This window comes from Peromyscus californicus, unplaced genomic scaffold (assembly GCF_007827085.1).
Source record: "Peromyscus californicus insignis strain IS unplaced genomic scaffold, ASM782708v3 Scaffold_8__1_contigs__length_139910024, whole genome shotgun sequence".
Classification (NCBI taxonomy): Eukaryota; Metazoa; Chordata; class Mammalia; order Rodentia; family Cricetidae; genus Peromyscus; species Peromyscus californicus.
The window spans coordinates 6,058,371-6,072,962 of NW_026294606.1; the positions used below are offsets into that span (position 1 = coordinate 6,058,371).

General features: G+C 46.6%; 1 protein-coding gene across 4 annotated transcripts; it reads right to left on the reverse strand.

Annotated features, from left to right (window-relative positions):
- Positions 1-3,786: 3,786 nt before the first annotated feature.
- Positions 3,787-13,818, reverse strand: Idnk (IDNK gluconokinase). 4 transcript variants are annotated; one of them, XM_052728745.1, is made up of 5 exons: positions 13,735-13,818; positions 9,968-9,998; positions 9,488-9,574; positions 5,730-5,773; positions 3,787-5,381 (listed from the first exon to the last, which is right to left on the reverse strand). In XM_052728745.1, the coding sequence occupies exons 1-5, from the start codon at positions 13,782-13,784 to the stop codon at positions 5,033-5,035; spliced, it is 561 nt and encodes a 186-aa protein (XP_052584705.1). In that variant the 5' UTR covers positions 13,785-13,818; the 3' UTR covers positions 3,787-5,032. The 4 variants fall into 4 exon arrangements, with proteins under 4 accessions (XP_052584705.1, XP_052584706.1, XP_052584707.1 ...); XM_052728746.1 differs by lacking the exon at positions 9,488-9,574; XM_052728747.1 differs by lacking the exon at positions 9,968-9,998 and having other exon boundaries at positions 13,735-13,812.
- Positions 13,819-14,592: the final 774 nt, after the last annotated feature.

Sequence of the window (14,592 nt, forward strand, 5' to 3'; positions counted from 1 at the left end):
ATTGAGTTGATGTATTGAACTTTATGTTGCAATATTTTGGTTTTTATTTTTTAGAATCCTTTTTTGCTGAATTTCTCATTGAAGTTGAATTTCTCATCCAAATTATAAATTGACTTGATTTGAAGTCTCTTGAGGTCATTCATGATTAAAACAAAATAATTTTATGTGTATGTGTGTGTTTCTGAAAGTATGTTTATGTACCACAAGTATGCAGAAGCCTGCAGGGGTAGAAGAGGAATTGGCTCTTCGGGAACTGGTTATGAGCCACCATGTGGGTGCTGGGAACCAAATGTAGGCCCTCTTTAAGAACAATAGGCACTCTTAACTGCTGAGCCATCCCTCCAGTTTTTTATGGAGATAGGATCTTACTATGTACCTCTGACTGAGTGACCTGACTTTCAGTGTAGATCAGGCTGGCCTTGAACTCACAGAGATCCACCTGCCTCTGCCTCCCAAGTGCTGGGATTAAAGTTGTGTGCCACCATGCCTCTCTCCCATTTATCATTTTTTAAAACTAGGCTTCCAGTTCTTTATGCAGCATTTCAGTCATTTTAATAGCATTGAATTCAGCTATTGGAGTGTTAAGAACAACACAAAATAAAAATTAATAAAAAGAAAACAATAGTCAAATATAATAAAAAGGTAAAATGTTGATTGTGTGTATGTGGGGATGGGCGATGAATGTAGGAGCTTCTTTCCGGGTCCTCTAACATGAGTCTCCCAACCCTCTGCGTGAGATTTACTCCATCTGTAGGTGGAGTTCACTGCAATTCCTCTTGGCTCCCTCTGGCTGAGGCCTGGGCTGATCAATGTTAAGCTGCCAGGGTCACTGCTGGGTTAATCTTAGAACTTTGCAGGCTCCATGCATCAGGAGCTGCTGCTGGCTCCCATGGGCTTTGTAGCCTGTAACCTGTTTCGGTTCCTGTTTCCTCCAGAGCATCCCCTTCCACCCCTCTGTACACCCAGAGGTAGTAAGTGTCCCAGCTGAAGTGTGTCAGAGGGGTCGGCAAGCCGAGCACTGAGTTCTGCATGCAGGAAGAGAGAGGAGGGAGCTCTAAGTTCTGCCTGTTGGTTTGGGCACTTATAGACCCACCCAGCAGCAAACTGCCCTGTGGGGAGGAGGCTGGAAAGATGTGCAGTCCTAGACCTGTGCTCAGAGCTTTCTGTTTCCATGGTAATGTGCAAGCTAAAGGCTCGTCCCTCCCCTCACCACAGAAGTGGATGAGCACTGCATTCTATAGTCAGGCTCTGCTCTCCAGTGTGTTCCAGCCTCTCACTGTGTCTACATCTGGCCCTCCCCCTTTTCAAGCCTTTGTGGCTGTTTCCATGGCAACCCAGTGGCAGGGAGTCCCCAGGATCCCTGATTGCTGCTTGCTTTCTGGTCCCCAGAGTGCCTGGGTCTCAAACAATAAGTATCCCCTTCTCAGTATGGTGGCTGACTGTATCGCACTCTGAGATATAGGGGGTGACAAAATGGATTGAGTCTCCAAAGCTTGCCTGCCAGACAGGTTTAAGGCCTGTCAGAAGTGTGGTCTTTTCTGAGTAGGACAAGTCCAGCCTGGACAGCTCAGGTTCCACCTTTGCCTGATTCCCAATGCGCTTTCTCTTGGAACGCAGTCTCCAGTGTTACCCAGACTCAGCCTCACTGCTGCTTCCCACTGACCTTTTGTCACTTGTGAGGTGGCCCAAGGCCTCTTCAAATGACATTAAACAGAGTTTCCTTTTCCTGTGGGAAGAACGTCTTAGCAAGCTCAGTCTATCCTGTATTCTTTTTTTGGGAGGGCGGGGGGAGGGGGTGTCAACAGGGTTTCTCTGTGTAGCCCTAGCTGTCCTGGAACTCCATGTGGACCAGGCTGGCCTTGAATTCAGAGATCCACCTTCCTCTGCCTCCAGAGTCTGGGATTCAAGGTATGCGCCACCACCGCCTGGCCTTTCCTGTATTCTAAGCCCAGTTCACCCCACCCCTTTCTGTGGTCTGTTCTTCCTTTGGTCTTCTCTGAGTTCTCACCTGGAGTTCTGTAGATTTGTGTGAATTGTCCAGTGGGTTTTTGGCTTGGTCTGAACCCACCAGCTCTGAACTTGACCCTAATGAAAAGTCTCTGCTGCTTCCTTCCAGGTGGTGGTCTACATAAACTGCATATCCAGATGGGTCTGATTGGCCAGAGCTGGCCCCGGTCCTGGGCCAGGCTGCTCTTCACAGTTGTAAGGCTCTCGGGTCAGCCACTGGAGCACCCTGATTGAGATGGGTTAGTGTACTTGCTGGGAAGGCATGGTCTCTGTAGTGCTGGGGCTCAGACTCGGGCCTCGAACATGCTAGGCAAGTGCTCTACCCTGAGCTATATCTGCAGCCCTGAGATATCAATACTAAAGTGCATTGGATGTTGGGAACCAGTGCCTTCCTCTTTACATTTTCTTGTCACATGACAGAGGGTCTAAGGTCCAACTGTGGCACGTCTGTGGTGATCTGATACAAATCTTATCTGGGATATGCTTTCAGTTCTGTCACGGGAAGGGAGTGGGGCACAGGGACATTCTACCAAGTCCCAAGGTTCCTGCCATGTCCTTTCTTCCTCATGAGGAGTCTAGCCTGATAACACAAGGTGACCTGTCTTTCCCTTTCCCTCCAAATGGAGCTATCTAAGAAGCACAGCTTTGTGTTATCATCCTCCTGCCTTTCAGAAGACATACCATAGATGTGGCTCAGCGAATACATCACGGTTCCTTCCTCTATTGCTTGGTGTGGGGAACTCTTATTTTTATTTGTTATTTTGAGGCAAGGTCTCACTGTGTAGCTCTGGCTAGCCTGGAACTGAGTATGTAGGCCAGGCTGGCCTGGAACTTGAAGATTTGGCTGCTCCTGGCATGCTGGGATTAAAGGTGAGCATCACCATGCCTGGCCCATGTGGGGAACTCTTATCTTCCTCTGGCAGGATTGGACCATGTCAAGTCTGAAACCAAAGAGAACATGTTCCAAATAACTTGGCAAAGAGGAAGAACAGAAAGCTTCCTGTTTTCCCAGGAGTGCCAGCTGTGTGACAGGTAACTTTCCTTGTTGCTGGGACCAGGCACCTGGCAAGCAGCAGCTCGGGGAAGCCAGGGTGGGCTCCTCTGGCTTCAGTTTGACAGGATACAGTCCATGGCAAAGGACAGCATGGAGGCTTGAGCTGGTGATGACTGGTCGCATTGCATCCAGTCAGGAAGCACAGAGCAGTGAAGTCTGCTTCTCAACTCATGTACTTTTACTCAGTGTGGGACCCAAGCCCGTGGAGTAGTGTTGCCCACACTGGGGTGGGTCTTCCCACATCATTAGCCTCACGTACCTTTAATCTCTGATTTTGTGGCCAGCCTGGTCACTGTAGGGAGCTCCAGGACAGCCAGGATAACAGAGAGGCACTGTCTCAAAAAACAGACAAAACAGTGATTTTTATTTTTTTTTTTTATTTTTTTTTATTTTTTTTCGAGACAGGGTTTCTCTGTGTAGCTTTGCGCCTCTCCTGGAACTCACTTGGTAGCCCAGGCTGGCCTCGAACTCACAGAGATCCGCCTGGCTCTGCCTCCCGAGTGCTGGGATTAAAGGCGTGCGCCACCACCGCCCGGCTAAAACAGTGATTTTTAAAAACAAGAAGAAAGAAAATCCATCGTAGCTATTCCCCATGGTGATTCTAAGTCTGTCAGGTTGACAGTCAAGATGATCCTTCACACTCACTATTCAACCAAAAGAGCCCTTGGATTCTGTTAGCAAGTCAGCTATTTGTAACCCCTATCAGGAAACGGAGCCAGCAAACAAAAAGTTAAAATGTGGTGTATGTACACAATGGAGTTTTACGTGGTTGTAAAAAGGCCCATATTTTCTCCCAAGCAGGACTTCAAGTTTTATATATATATATTATGTCCACGCTCAAACACGCAGGAAGAGATGTTGAGAAAGGATAAGAAACCATAAATGCAGGAAGGTGGTCACCTGGGGAAAGGAAGGGAACCAGCCAGAGAGGAGCAGGCAACACAGGGGAGGGGAATGAATTAGAACAAAGTATAATAACAAAGTATGTGTGAAGACGAAGCCAGTTATGGCAATGCACACCTTTAATCCCAGCACTGGGGTGGCAGAAGCAGGTGGATCTCTGTGAGTTTAAGGCCAACCAGGGCTACATAGTGAGTCTCTGTCTCCCCCCACCCCCACCGCCCCCCAAAAAATGATAGTCATAATACCTGCCTCAAATGAATGTACCAGGCTTTGCTGACTCCACATGGGAGGCCTTACCTTTTCGGAGAAGGTAATCGGGGCTGGGTTGAGGGGAAAGGCTGGCGGGGAGTAGGAAGAGAGATGAGAGGGGGATCTGTGGTTCGTATGTAAAATGGATAAAAATATTCTTAATAAAAAATAGTCACAAGAATAAAGAAAGATATAAACAGTAATAACAAAAGAAAATGAAGCCTAGATTTTGTATGCTAACCTAAATATTTAAAAACAGTCACTGCAGCTGGGCAGTGGTGGCCCACACCTTTAATCCCAGCACTTGGGAGGCAGAGGCAGGCGGCTCTCTCTGAGCTTGAGGATGGTCTACAGAGTGAGTTCCAGGACAGCCAGAGCTGTTCCACAGAGAAACCATGTTTCAAAAAACGAAAGGCAGTGTGGTGTGAAATGACTTGCAGTGGGTGGCTGGTTTTTTTTGGTTTCTATTGCTGAGACCAATTTCCAGCGGATTTCCAGGACAACATATTTCATTCATTTGTACAAACACAAGCATGAGCATTGTTCTTTTGAATGGTAGTAATTTCTAGCATTGATTACAGAATTTCCACTGACAATCTGGTTGCATTATACATGAATTGAAACTTAAGTTTCAGCTTTAGCTTTTGATATCCTCCCCTCCTGGCACACCTGCAGGATGCCAAGCATACCACAGACTCCTGTAATACAGTCAGACAACGATCTCCACGCACTGTGGTTTGTTCTCAATTCGGCATTTAGAATACACACTGGTGAGGAGCTTGGAACCAGAGTGCGCTGTAAACCACAGGTGTGAAGTGATTACTTCATTTGCAGCTCCTCCATAATGGCATCAGCGATCTCTGAGAGACTTTGGTCCACGTTGACTTGGATGAAGTTTTCAGGAGCTGATGGGGGCTCCAGAATACTGAACTGAGACTGCAGTAACTCAGGAGGCATAAAATGTCCTTTTCGTTGGAACAAGCGTCTGGAAATGATCTCAAACGACCCACAGAGGTAGACCACCAAGAGCTGTTTGCCAGCCAGCTTTTCCTTTGCTGACTCATCACTTTCCAAAGGCACATCATTTCTTCCATGTATCAAGATGTCTCTGTACATTTTCTTCAGTGCTGAACAGGCTAGAACAACATGCTGTCCTGAGGCCACATCTCTGTTTTCAAAATATAAGAAATGAAGAATGGAGATACTTTGTGCCAATTCTAGGTGGTGAACTAGTCCCTGCCAATGTAAAATGTTACTTGAAAATGGAGATTAAGCCTGGGATGCTCTCAACCTTCCTCAGTGAACTGAGTAGTCTTGGGCTCAAGTGTTCCATCTCCAGGCATCAGTTCCTCGCTTGTTAAGTGGCCCTTGGAAAGCTGTCCACAGGACAGAGCTAAGTGAGTACCTGGTTTGCATAAGTGTTTGGCTCCACGCTGATGCAGCTGGTTCTAATTTCAGAAGTGGTTTTTTTTTTTTTAATTTACTGGATTATACCAGGAGCCAGATGACTTCTTACCTTAGTAAAATGTCATGCAAGCTGCAGAGCCATGGGATCCTGTCCTGAAATTAGAGCAGGAATTACAAGCTTTCCCAGGTATTTCTTGTACAGAAACAGTAGTACCATAGTCACAAATGCTAACTCCAGAGACCTTAATGGGAACTGGGCATGGACAGCCTGAGGGCCATGCCCACTGCCTACAACCACAGAAGCAGTTCCTTGGTTCTGGTATCAATGGCTCTTTCATAATATAAGTCCCCTTAAGCTACATTACTTTATACCCTCTCTAAATCCCCCCCCCCACTGTGTAAATGTCTCCCCAGCTTTGATGCTCACACACTTCTTACTGTAGCTAATATAGTCTTTCAATGAATCTAATCAGAACCTGTAGCTAAGCACATGCTCTGCCGCTGAGTTCTATCCCAACCCTTGAGTTAACCCTCCCACCCCCAACAGGGTTTCTCTGTGTAGCCCTGGCTGTCTTGGAACTCCCTCTGTAGATCAGGCTGGCTTTGAACTCAGAGATCCTCCTGCCTCTGCCTCTGGAGTGCTGGGATTAAAGGTGTGCTCAAGCACCACCCTGCCGAGCTAACTTCTTAATGTAGCACTTAAAATCTTTCAAAATGACTCTTGCAATACCTTGTGGTTAGCCAAGGTTTCCTACAACATTCAAGAACTAATGGGGATGAAAAAGATTATTTATAAGCTTCTTAATTTTAACTTCTTGGGTATATATTTTTTTCTTTTTTTTAAGTATTAATTATTTCATGTGAATGTTTCGCCGGTGTGTGTGTGTGTGTGTGTGTATAAGTGCACTGAGTGCATGCCCTCAGAAGCCAGAAAAGAGTGGAGGAATCCCCTGGAACTGGAGTTACAGGCAGCTATGAGCTGCCATGTGGGTGCTGGGAACTGAACCCGGGTCCTCTGGAAGAGCAGCAAGTGCTCTTAACCACTGAGTCACTTCTCCAGCCTCTCAGGTATATTGTGTAAAGCAGCTCCTAGGCCTGTGTAGCAGAAGGTGACTCAGCCTTGACAAGGCCATCCAAGAAAGTTCTATCTCCTTTCCTGGGATTCTGTACAAGTGTTGTCACCACCACCCACCTCGACCACACTGCACCACTCCCATACCCTGTGGATTATCAAACCTTCAGCCCAACAGGGAAGGTATGTTGCTGTGGGATTTAAGATGTAAGAACTAGATAGCTAGAAGCCTGAGCCATTAGGCCAAACAGTTTAAACAATATAAGTCTCTGTGTTTACTTGGTTGGGTCTGAGCGGCTGTGGGACTTGGCAGGTGAGAGAGATTTGTCCTGACTGTGGGCCAGGCAGGAAAATTCTAGCCAAACATCCAGAATGGTTTGAAGGCAACTGGCTCAGACAATACAGCCTCATGGATTATTCCATAATTCTAAAATTTTCTTTATGTCCCCATAAGATACAGCATCCCCCTCCAGCAGGAAGTAGTAAGAGAAGCTACGCCCAAATTCCCAAATTATATGTAATTTTACTTTGTTAAGGTTAAAACCTTCCTTTTTGAAAAAAAAAAAAGCGGGGGGGGGGGGGGGGAGTGCTGTGGGATGTTCTGTATGCGTGCTCGACCTGCTGCTGTATGGTGGGAATGAGGCCTCTGCAAGTGGCACATTAAGCTGCATGGTGGATTTAGCCTTTGCTAGTACAAAACAAAAAAAGAGGTTTCTGGGCTACACGCTGCTTGGATAAAAGCATAGAGACCCACGATAGCTCCCAGAGCTGGTGGTAAACTACCACCACCATGTTGGGAAGCTGAGGTGGGCGGAGCCAGCAGCCACAGCTGCTGCAGTTTAAAGCAATAGATTCACAATAAGACAGATTCAGATGTAATAGTTTACATAATGTGTGTAAAATATACTTAGGCTTGAAAGAGACAAAAAAGGTGATATATACAGTTATATAAACAAATACATAGTTTTAAAAAATAAAGTCTTTAAAGAGACATTAAATTTAATATAAAAAATAAGCCACATAAAGATGAATTTTACACAGAGAATCTGGATTGTGTTGTCTTTGGGATTCTTAACTGCAGAGAGATATTTGATTGTAAAAGAAGCTGAGTTAAACCAAAATGTATATTTTAAAGATACCTTGACTTCAAAATTTGGATGTAAGGATATGTTACTTTGGAAAGGAGACTCTGCTTTTGTTCCCACAGAAAGCCAAAGGCTATGGATTTGTTCCAGATTCAGATACATCAGGTTTGACCAGCCAAGACCCCCTGAAAGGTCTCCGATGACACCATGGCCCAGATGACCCAACATCCAGAATGGTTTGAAGGCAACTGGCTCAGACAATACAGCCTCATGGATTATTCCATAAATTCTAAAATTTTCTTTATGTCCCCATAAGATACAGCATCCCCCTCCAGCAGGAAGTAGTAAGAGAAGCTACGCCCAAATTCCCAAATTATATGTAATTTTACTTTGTTAAGGTTAAAACCTTCCTTTTTGAAAAAAAAAAGCGGGGGGGGGGAGTGCTGTGGGATGTTCTGTATGGCAAATGTGTTGCTGATTGGTCAGTAAATAAAACAGTGATTGGCCATTGGCTAGGCAGGAAGTATAGGTGGGACAAGGAGGAGAATAGAGCTGGGAAGTGGAAGGCTGAGTCAGAGAGACACTTGCCAGCCTCCAGGATGAGAAACAGCATGTGAAGATGCCGGTAAGCCACGAGCCACGTGGCAAGGTATAGATTAATGGAAATGGATTAATTTAAGCTGTAAGAACAGTTAGCAAGAAGCCTGCCACGGCCATACAGTTTGTAAGCAATTTAAGTCTCTGTGTTTACTTGGTTTGGGTTTGAGCGGCTGTGGGACTGGCAGGTGAGAGAGATTTGTTCTGACTGTGGGCCAGGCAGGAAAACTCTAGCTACAGTATGGCCTTTTAGTAGGCATCCCCAAGGAGTGGCCTAGGAGCTGAGATATTAAGGATGAACATCGGTCACTCAGTGAAGGAGGAAACATTCCAGATAGCAGTGGGGCAGTGGACACAAAAGCCCTATGAGGAAGAGCATGGTCACAGGAGGGACTGAGGAGCTGAGAGGTTCCTGTGGACACGGAGGAGTACCTAACACTTTTCTAAAAGAGACTCCACATAATGTGAGATCAGTTAAAAGCCTAAAGGGTCTCAGACATGGTACCTGGTGCCATGGTTTGAGTGAGAACGGCCCCTATAGGCTCAGATACTGGTCCCTATTTGATGGAACTTTGGGGGGAGGATGAAAAGGTATGGCCTCCTTGGAGGAAGTGTGTCGTTGGGAGCAGGATTTGTGCATTCCCAATGTGCTCTCTGCCTCCTGTTTCAGATCAATTATTGGACATTTCAGCTGTTCCTGCTGTCTTGCCTTTGCTCTACCATCATGAACTCTAATCTTCTGAAGCTGTAAACCCAATTAAACGCTTTTCTAAGATGCCTTGGTCATGGTGCACAGCAACAGGAAAGTAATTAAGACACATGGCCACATTGAATTTGTATGATCACTATTGCCTTGGAGTTCACCAGAACTTGATGGTGTGGGGAAGGGGAAAGAACCTAGGAGGCACCAATTTCCCTGTCTGAGCACAAAGGAGCCTCTGCTCACTTGGGGATTAGAGGTTAAAATCCTGCAACAAGCTGTGGCTGGCTGTGCACAAGATAGGGGAGAAGGTGGCTCACTCCTGGGCCCCAGTTCATGGACAAGCTCAGGTTCTAGGCTACTAGACAAGGAGGCATGATGCAGAGATACTGGACACCCACGGCCAACGTTACCTGGTCGCTCAGAGGTACCCCTTTTCCCATCTTCATCCGATTCTCTTCAGAGTGGTAATCATCGGCATCATAGAATTTCCATCCCAGCTTTAGGAATGAAGGGAGAGGTGTATGTAGCATCAGCAAGACCCATAAACAGTCACCAAGAGCTTACTGGCAGGCAGGTATAGAAATCACTGGTCTAGCCAGGCAGTGGTGGAGTATGCCTTTAATCCCAGCACTCAGGAGGCAGAGCCAGACAGATCTCTGTGAGTTTGAGGCCAGCCGGTCTACAGAGTGAGTTCCAGGACAGGCTCCAAAGCTATACAGAGAAACCCTGTCTCAAAAAATAAAAAAGAAATCACTGGTCTGAGGCTGCCCCTCTCACTTATAAACACCAAGAAGAAACCTAGATTGCCATGCTAAGGCATCTGCACAAACCATAGGTCAAAAGAAAGGGAGGAAGCCATGGACCAGAGCACAATGGATGAGGGACGTTACCTTAGAGGCCAGCAGTGCACCCACGGTAGATCTGTGGAAAGAATACAGATGTGTCCATTTCTACTCAACACATGTAAGTGCCAGCTGTTTTGAGAGGATGCCTGAGAGAGGAGCAGCTGTCACATTAATGTGCAGGTCCCTCTGTGGTCCTAAAGCAGAGATGCCCTTAACCCTGGAGTCTAGAGACAACCTTCACTGTCCTAAGATGTATTATCCAGAAAGCAGTTTATCAGAACTAATTAGACCACTGAGCCAGTGTGGTGGTGCATGCCTGTCTGTAATCCCAACACTTGGAGGTCCACAACACAAACAAACTAACAACAACAAAGCATTTTCTCAATAATCGGTGTTTCATAGTTACTTGTTTTGGCACACACTTGTAATCCCAGGATCCGAGAGGTGGAGGCAGGAAGGTAGTCAGTTCCAGGCCAGTTTGGATGGCACACTGAGACACTGACTCAAAAAAAAAAAAAAAAACAACAAACAATGACAACAGAGAGTCGTTGTTTTAGTTCCTATAGATGCTCATCTTTTGAGAGAGAATACCAAATGAATAAAGTGGTAGTTTTATCAAAAATTCAAGAGAGGATTGGTTTTATTTTTTAAAAAATACTATTTTGTGTTGGCCAACTACTCCTGGGCCTCCCAGGAGTGCTTGATGCACCCAGTGAGAGAGGGGTTTTTAATAAGAAATTTAGTACCATGCAGCACTGTGTAAAGTTCGGGGGCCCATAAACACATCAAAGCATTGTTAGTTTACTAGATACGCATAAGGGGCTGGAGAGGAGGCTCAGCAGTTAGAGCACTGGCTGCTTTTCCAAGGGCCCTGGGTTCGATTTCCAGCACCCACATGGCAGGGATCTGATGCCCTCTTCTGGCTTCCTTGTGTGCCACACCCATGTGGCACTCATACATGCAGGCAAAACAACAACAACAAAAAACCATACACATAAAAGAGAAGGTCAGTTAGTCAAGAATGGCCAACACCTGTTAAGACAGGGTGTCCCACAGAATGTGCTAGTGAGAACTGGGGGCCTCAAAAGTGGAGGTCTGGGCCTCAGTCATTCTGTCATTAAATGACTGTTCCTAGCTAACTGGGCTTCTCAAGTCCTCAGTTTGCTCAGGGGAACCGAACTACACAAGTTGTCCATTCATCTCTAGTTTATTCAGCCAACTAAGAGAACTTTATGTATATGGGTGTTTTGTTTGCATGTAAGTTAGTGTACCACATGCGTGCAGTGCCCAGGGAGGTCAGAAGAGGGTCTGGAACTTGGGTTATAGACCATTGTGAGCCACCATGTTATTACTGGGAATTGAACCCAGGTCTTCTGGAAGAGCAGCCAGTGCTCTTAACTGAGCCGTCTCTCCAATCCCAATTCAGCCAATTTTTATTGAGTATGTATCACCTAGCAGTTCCCAAAAGACAAAGAAGAGAGAGACCACTATACTGTACTTTAATTAAGGTGAGTGCACCACACCGGACCCAAACCAGAGTTTTGCACAGGAAAAAAAAAAATCATACTTAAGATCAAGTTAGATTAACTATGAATAAACATGTTAGCACCAACTATAGTCTAAAAGAAGAGTGATGTGGAATAATCCTCTTGTACACTGTAAAGATTTGTCACTCAAATTGGTTTAATAAAATAAATAAAACACTTGGCCAGTAGCCAAGCAGCAAATATAGGCAGGGCAACCAAACTAAGGATGATGGGAAGAGGAAGGATGGGGTCAGGAGTCACCAGCCAGATGTAAAGAAGCAAGATAAGAATGCTGTACTGAGAAAAGTTACCAAGCCACGTGGCTAAACATAGGTAAGAATTATGAGGTAATTTAAGTGTAACTGTTAGCTAGTAATAAGCCTGAGCTCTCGGCTGATCATTTATAAGTAATATTAAGCCTCTGAGTCAATTATTTGGGAAGTGGCTGCCAGGTATTTAAGGACAGGCAGGTGGGAGAGAAACATTTGATTATAGAAGAGCTAAGTTACGTGTCAACTGGCAGAAAGGAGGCAGGAGGGAAAGGAAAAAGCCACTCTCCCTGCTCCATCCAGATCTAAACTAGAGGACCTGGATGCGAGGACATGCACAAGGGACCACAGTAGGAACAAGGCGTAGTGTGGGGCTCATAAGCAATGGCTGGATGTAAGCTTGCAAACCAAACTTCAGGACCCAGATGTCTCTCTCCCAGCAGGTTGGACTAAAAGACACTTTGGAAGACAGTAGGCCATCGGGGAGAGGGAAGAAATGAAGAAAACCAGATTTGAAAGGCTTAAGCTTATCCTAGCAGAAGCTGAGATGGCTTTACTATGATGTTAAAATATAAGAAAATAAACAATGCTAAGGTCCTCTGGCTCATCCTTCCAGTCTCTGTGACAAGGACAATCTGAGCACTTATTATGGGATAGGTGCTGTTCTGGACAAGACAGAAAGGGTCTCTGGTGGGGGAAGAGACAATGAACACAGCAAACAGGTTTCCCTATTATACAACAGCCGGGATTTTCAGGCTCTGTGATTTCTGTTCATTTTTGTGGCGCTGGGATTGAACTCAGGGTATGAGAGTCAAGCACTCCACCACTGAATTACACCTACAGCTCTGGGCTCTGTGTTCCATTTCACTTTTAGTTCTGAGTCTTGGTTTTTGAAGCAGAGAATGATGGACTATGCCTGTGATCCCAGCACCTAGAAAACTAGGCAGGAAGATCCCTGCATTTGAAAGGCCAGCCTTAACTGCACATCAAAAATTCTCTCTCAAATTAAACACTACTTAGTAATTTTGGAAACATAAAGCTACCTTCTAGGACTGGGGAGATGGCTTACTGGTTAAGAATACATACTGCTCTTGCAAAGGACTTGAGATCAGTTCCCAGAACCGATATGGATTGGCTCACTGCCACCCAGCTCCAGAGGATAAGATACCTCGGAGGGCACCTGCACTACTGTGTGCAGGTGCGGACACACACACACACACACACACACACTTAAAAATAATAAAAATAAGTCTTTCATTTTAAAAGGCTACCTCATGGTTTAGAAAGTCCTCAGAAAGACACAGTGACCCGTAAAAGGCTCTAGTTCACCAGATGATGTGATGTTGTGATGCCTATGATTGTATGTTGCAGTTTGGTGTCTTTTGGATTATACCCGGTGCAGTCTGATGGTGTCTATCAAACCAAGTGCCTACTGCTTGCTTAATTCTAAACTGGCTGCCCTGGGCTGAGAAGAAACTGCATATTTTGCAGAATTCTGGCACTTTGCATAGTTCTGGCACTTTGCATATGAACATTCCTTCTTAAGCCAGGAACATGATCAAAGAAGACGATACCTTGCAGAGTGATCTTCACTTTTCAAAGTCTATTCAGAAAAATCCAGAAACTCACCCAGTAGGGAGACCATCTGCCCAACCAGACAAAGCTTTGTAAAGACCCGGGACAAGGTTTACCTCTTGCTTGGGACTTTGCACCCTCCCACCTTGCTCTCTCTAAGATGTCCCCAGGCCCAGGTTCGTTAAGACTGAAGCTGAAAGTTGTGGCGGGACTCGTCTCTCCCGTTACAACTTTCCACTCTGTACTCCAGCAGCCTCTCTCTATGCCCGACCTTCGTTCCCCGGCTGCTAGCCACCATCAACAGGACCTTGGCGTTTCACCCGTGGTGACCCTGGGGAGCGGCCAGCGGGGCAGGAGAGCAGGGGACCTCGGCAGGTCTCCCGGGGTTCAGGCCGCCCCACCGCCTCCCAGTTCCCGCCCGCCTGCGGCCTCCGCGACCTACTTCCCGCAGCCGCTCACGCCCATCACCAGCAACACCAGGGGTGCCTCCATCTCCCAGTTCCTTGGTCCTCAGCGCCCTCTTCCGGGACAGGGCCCGCCTAGTCCTGACGTCACAGGCCCCGCCCCCGCCGACTCGTGCAGACAGCTGGGTGGTGCAGCCAGAGGGCAGCTGCTGGCACTTCCAGGTGCTTGTGCTCTGCAACAAGGAATCCACCAGGGACAGGTGGGCAGTGATAGAAATATTTTACTAACAAAGACAACAATGAAGGACAACGACGTGGAGCCAGGGGTGGATCTCTCTCTCTCTCTCTCTCTCTCTCTCTCTCTCTCTCTCTCTCTCTCTCTCTCTCTCTCTCTCTCTCTCTCTCTCTCTCTCTCTCCTCGAAATTATCCCCTGTCCCCACTTTGCTGAAAGCCAGTTCCCCTGGACCCCCTTCCACGGTGCAAACAGCGAATCTGCATAAGTGGCTGTCTTCTGCAGGAAGTGACCGAACACCAACTCTGCAGGAGGACTCTCACTAAATCCGGCTGGGCAGATGCTCGGCACATACACTGGTGCCTCGCTGACTCTCCCAGAGGGAGCCAGCAGAGCAGGCTCAGTAAGGACCCCCACCCAGGAGGTAGCTCTTCCCGGCAGGGGTTTGTGTTAGTGGCGCGCTGTTCGTTCAAGAACTGCGGCTCTCAGTAATGTTGGCAATGAAAACAGGTGCACGTGAGAGCTGGAAGTGAGCTGCCGTCCATTCACATGAACTTCTTCCTGAGAACAAGCAACACAGTCTGGTGATTTCAAACAGTCTGGGGCTTTCAGACTGTCCCTTAGTCCACAGGCTTCATCCACAGCGACCACCAGCCAGAGTCA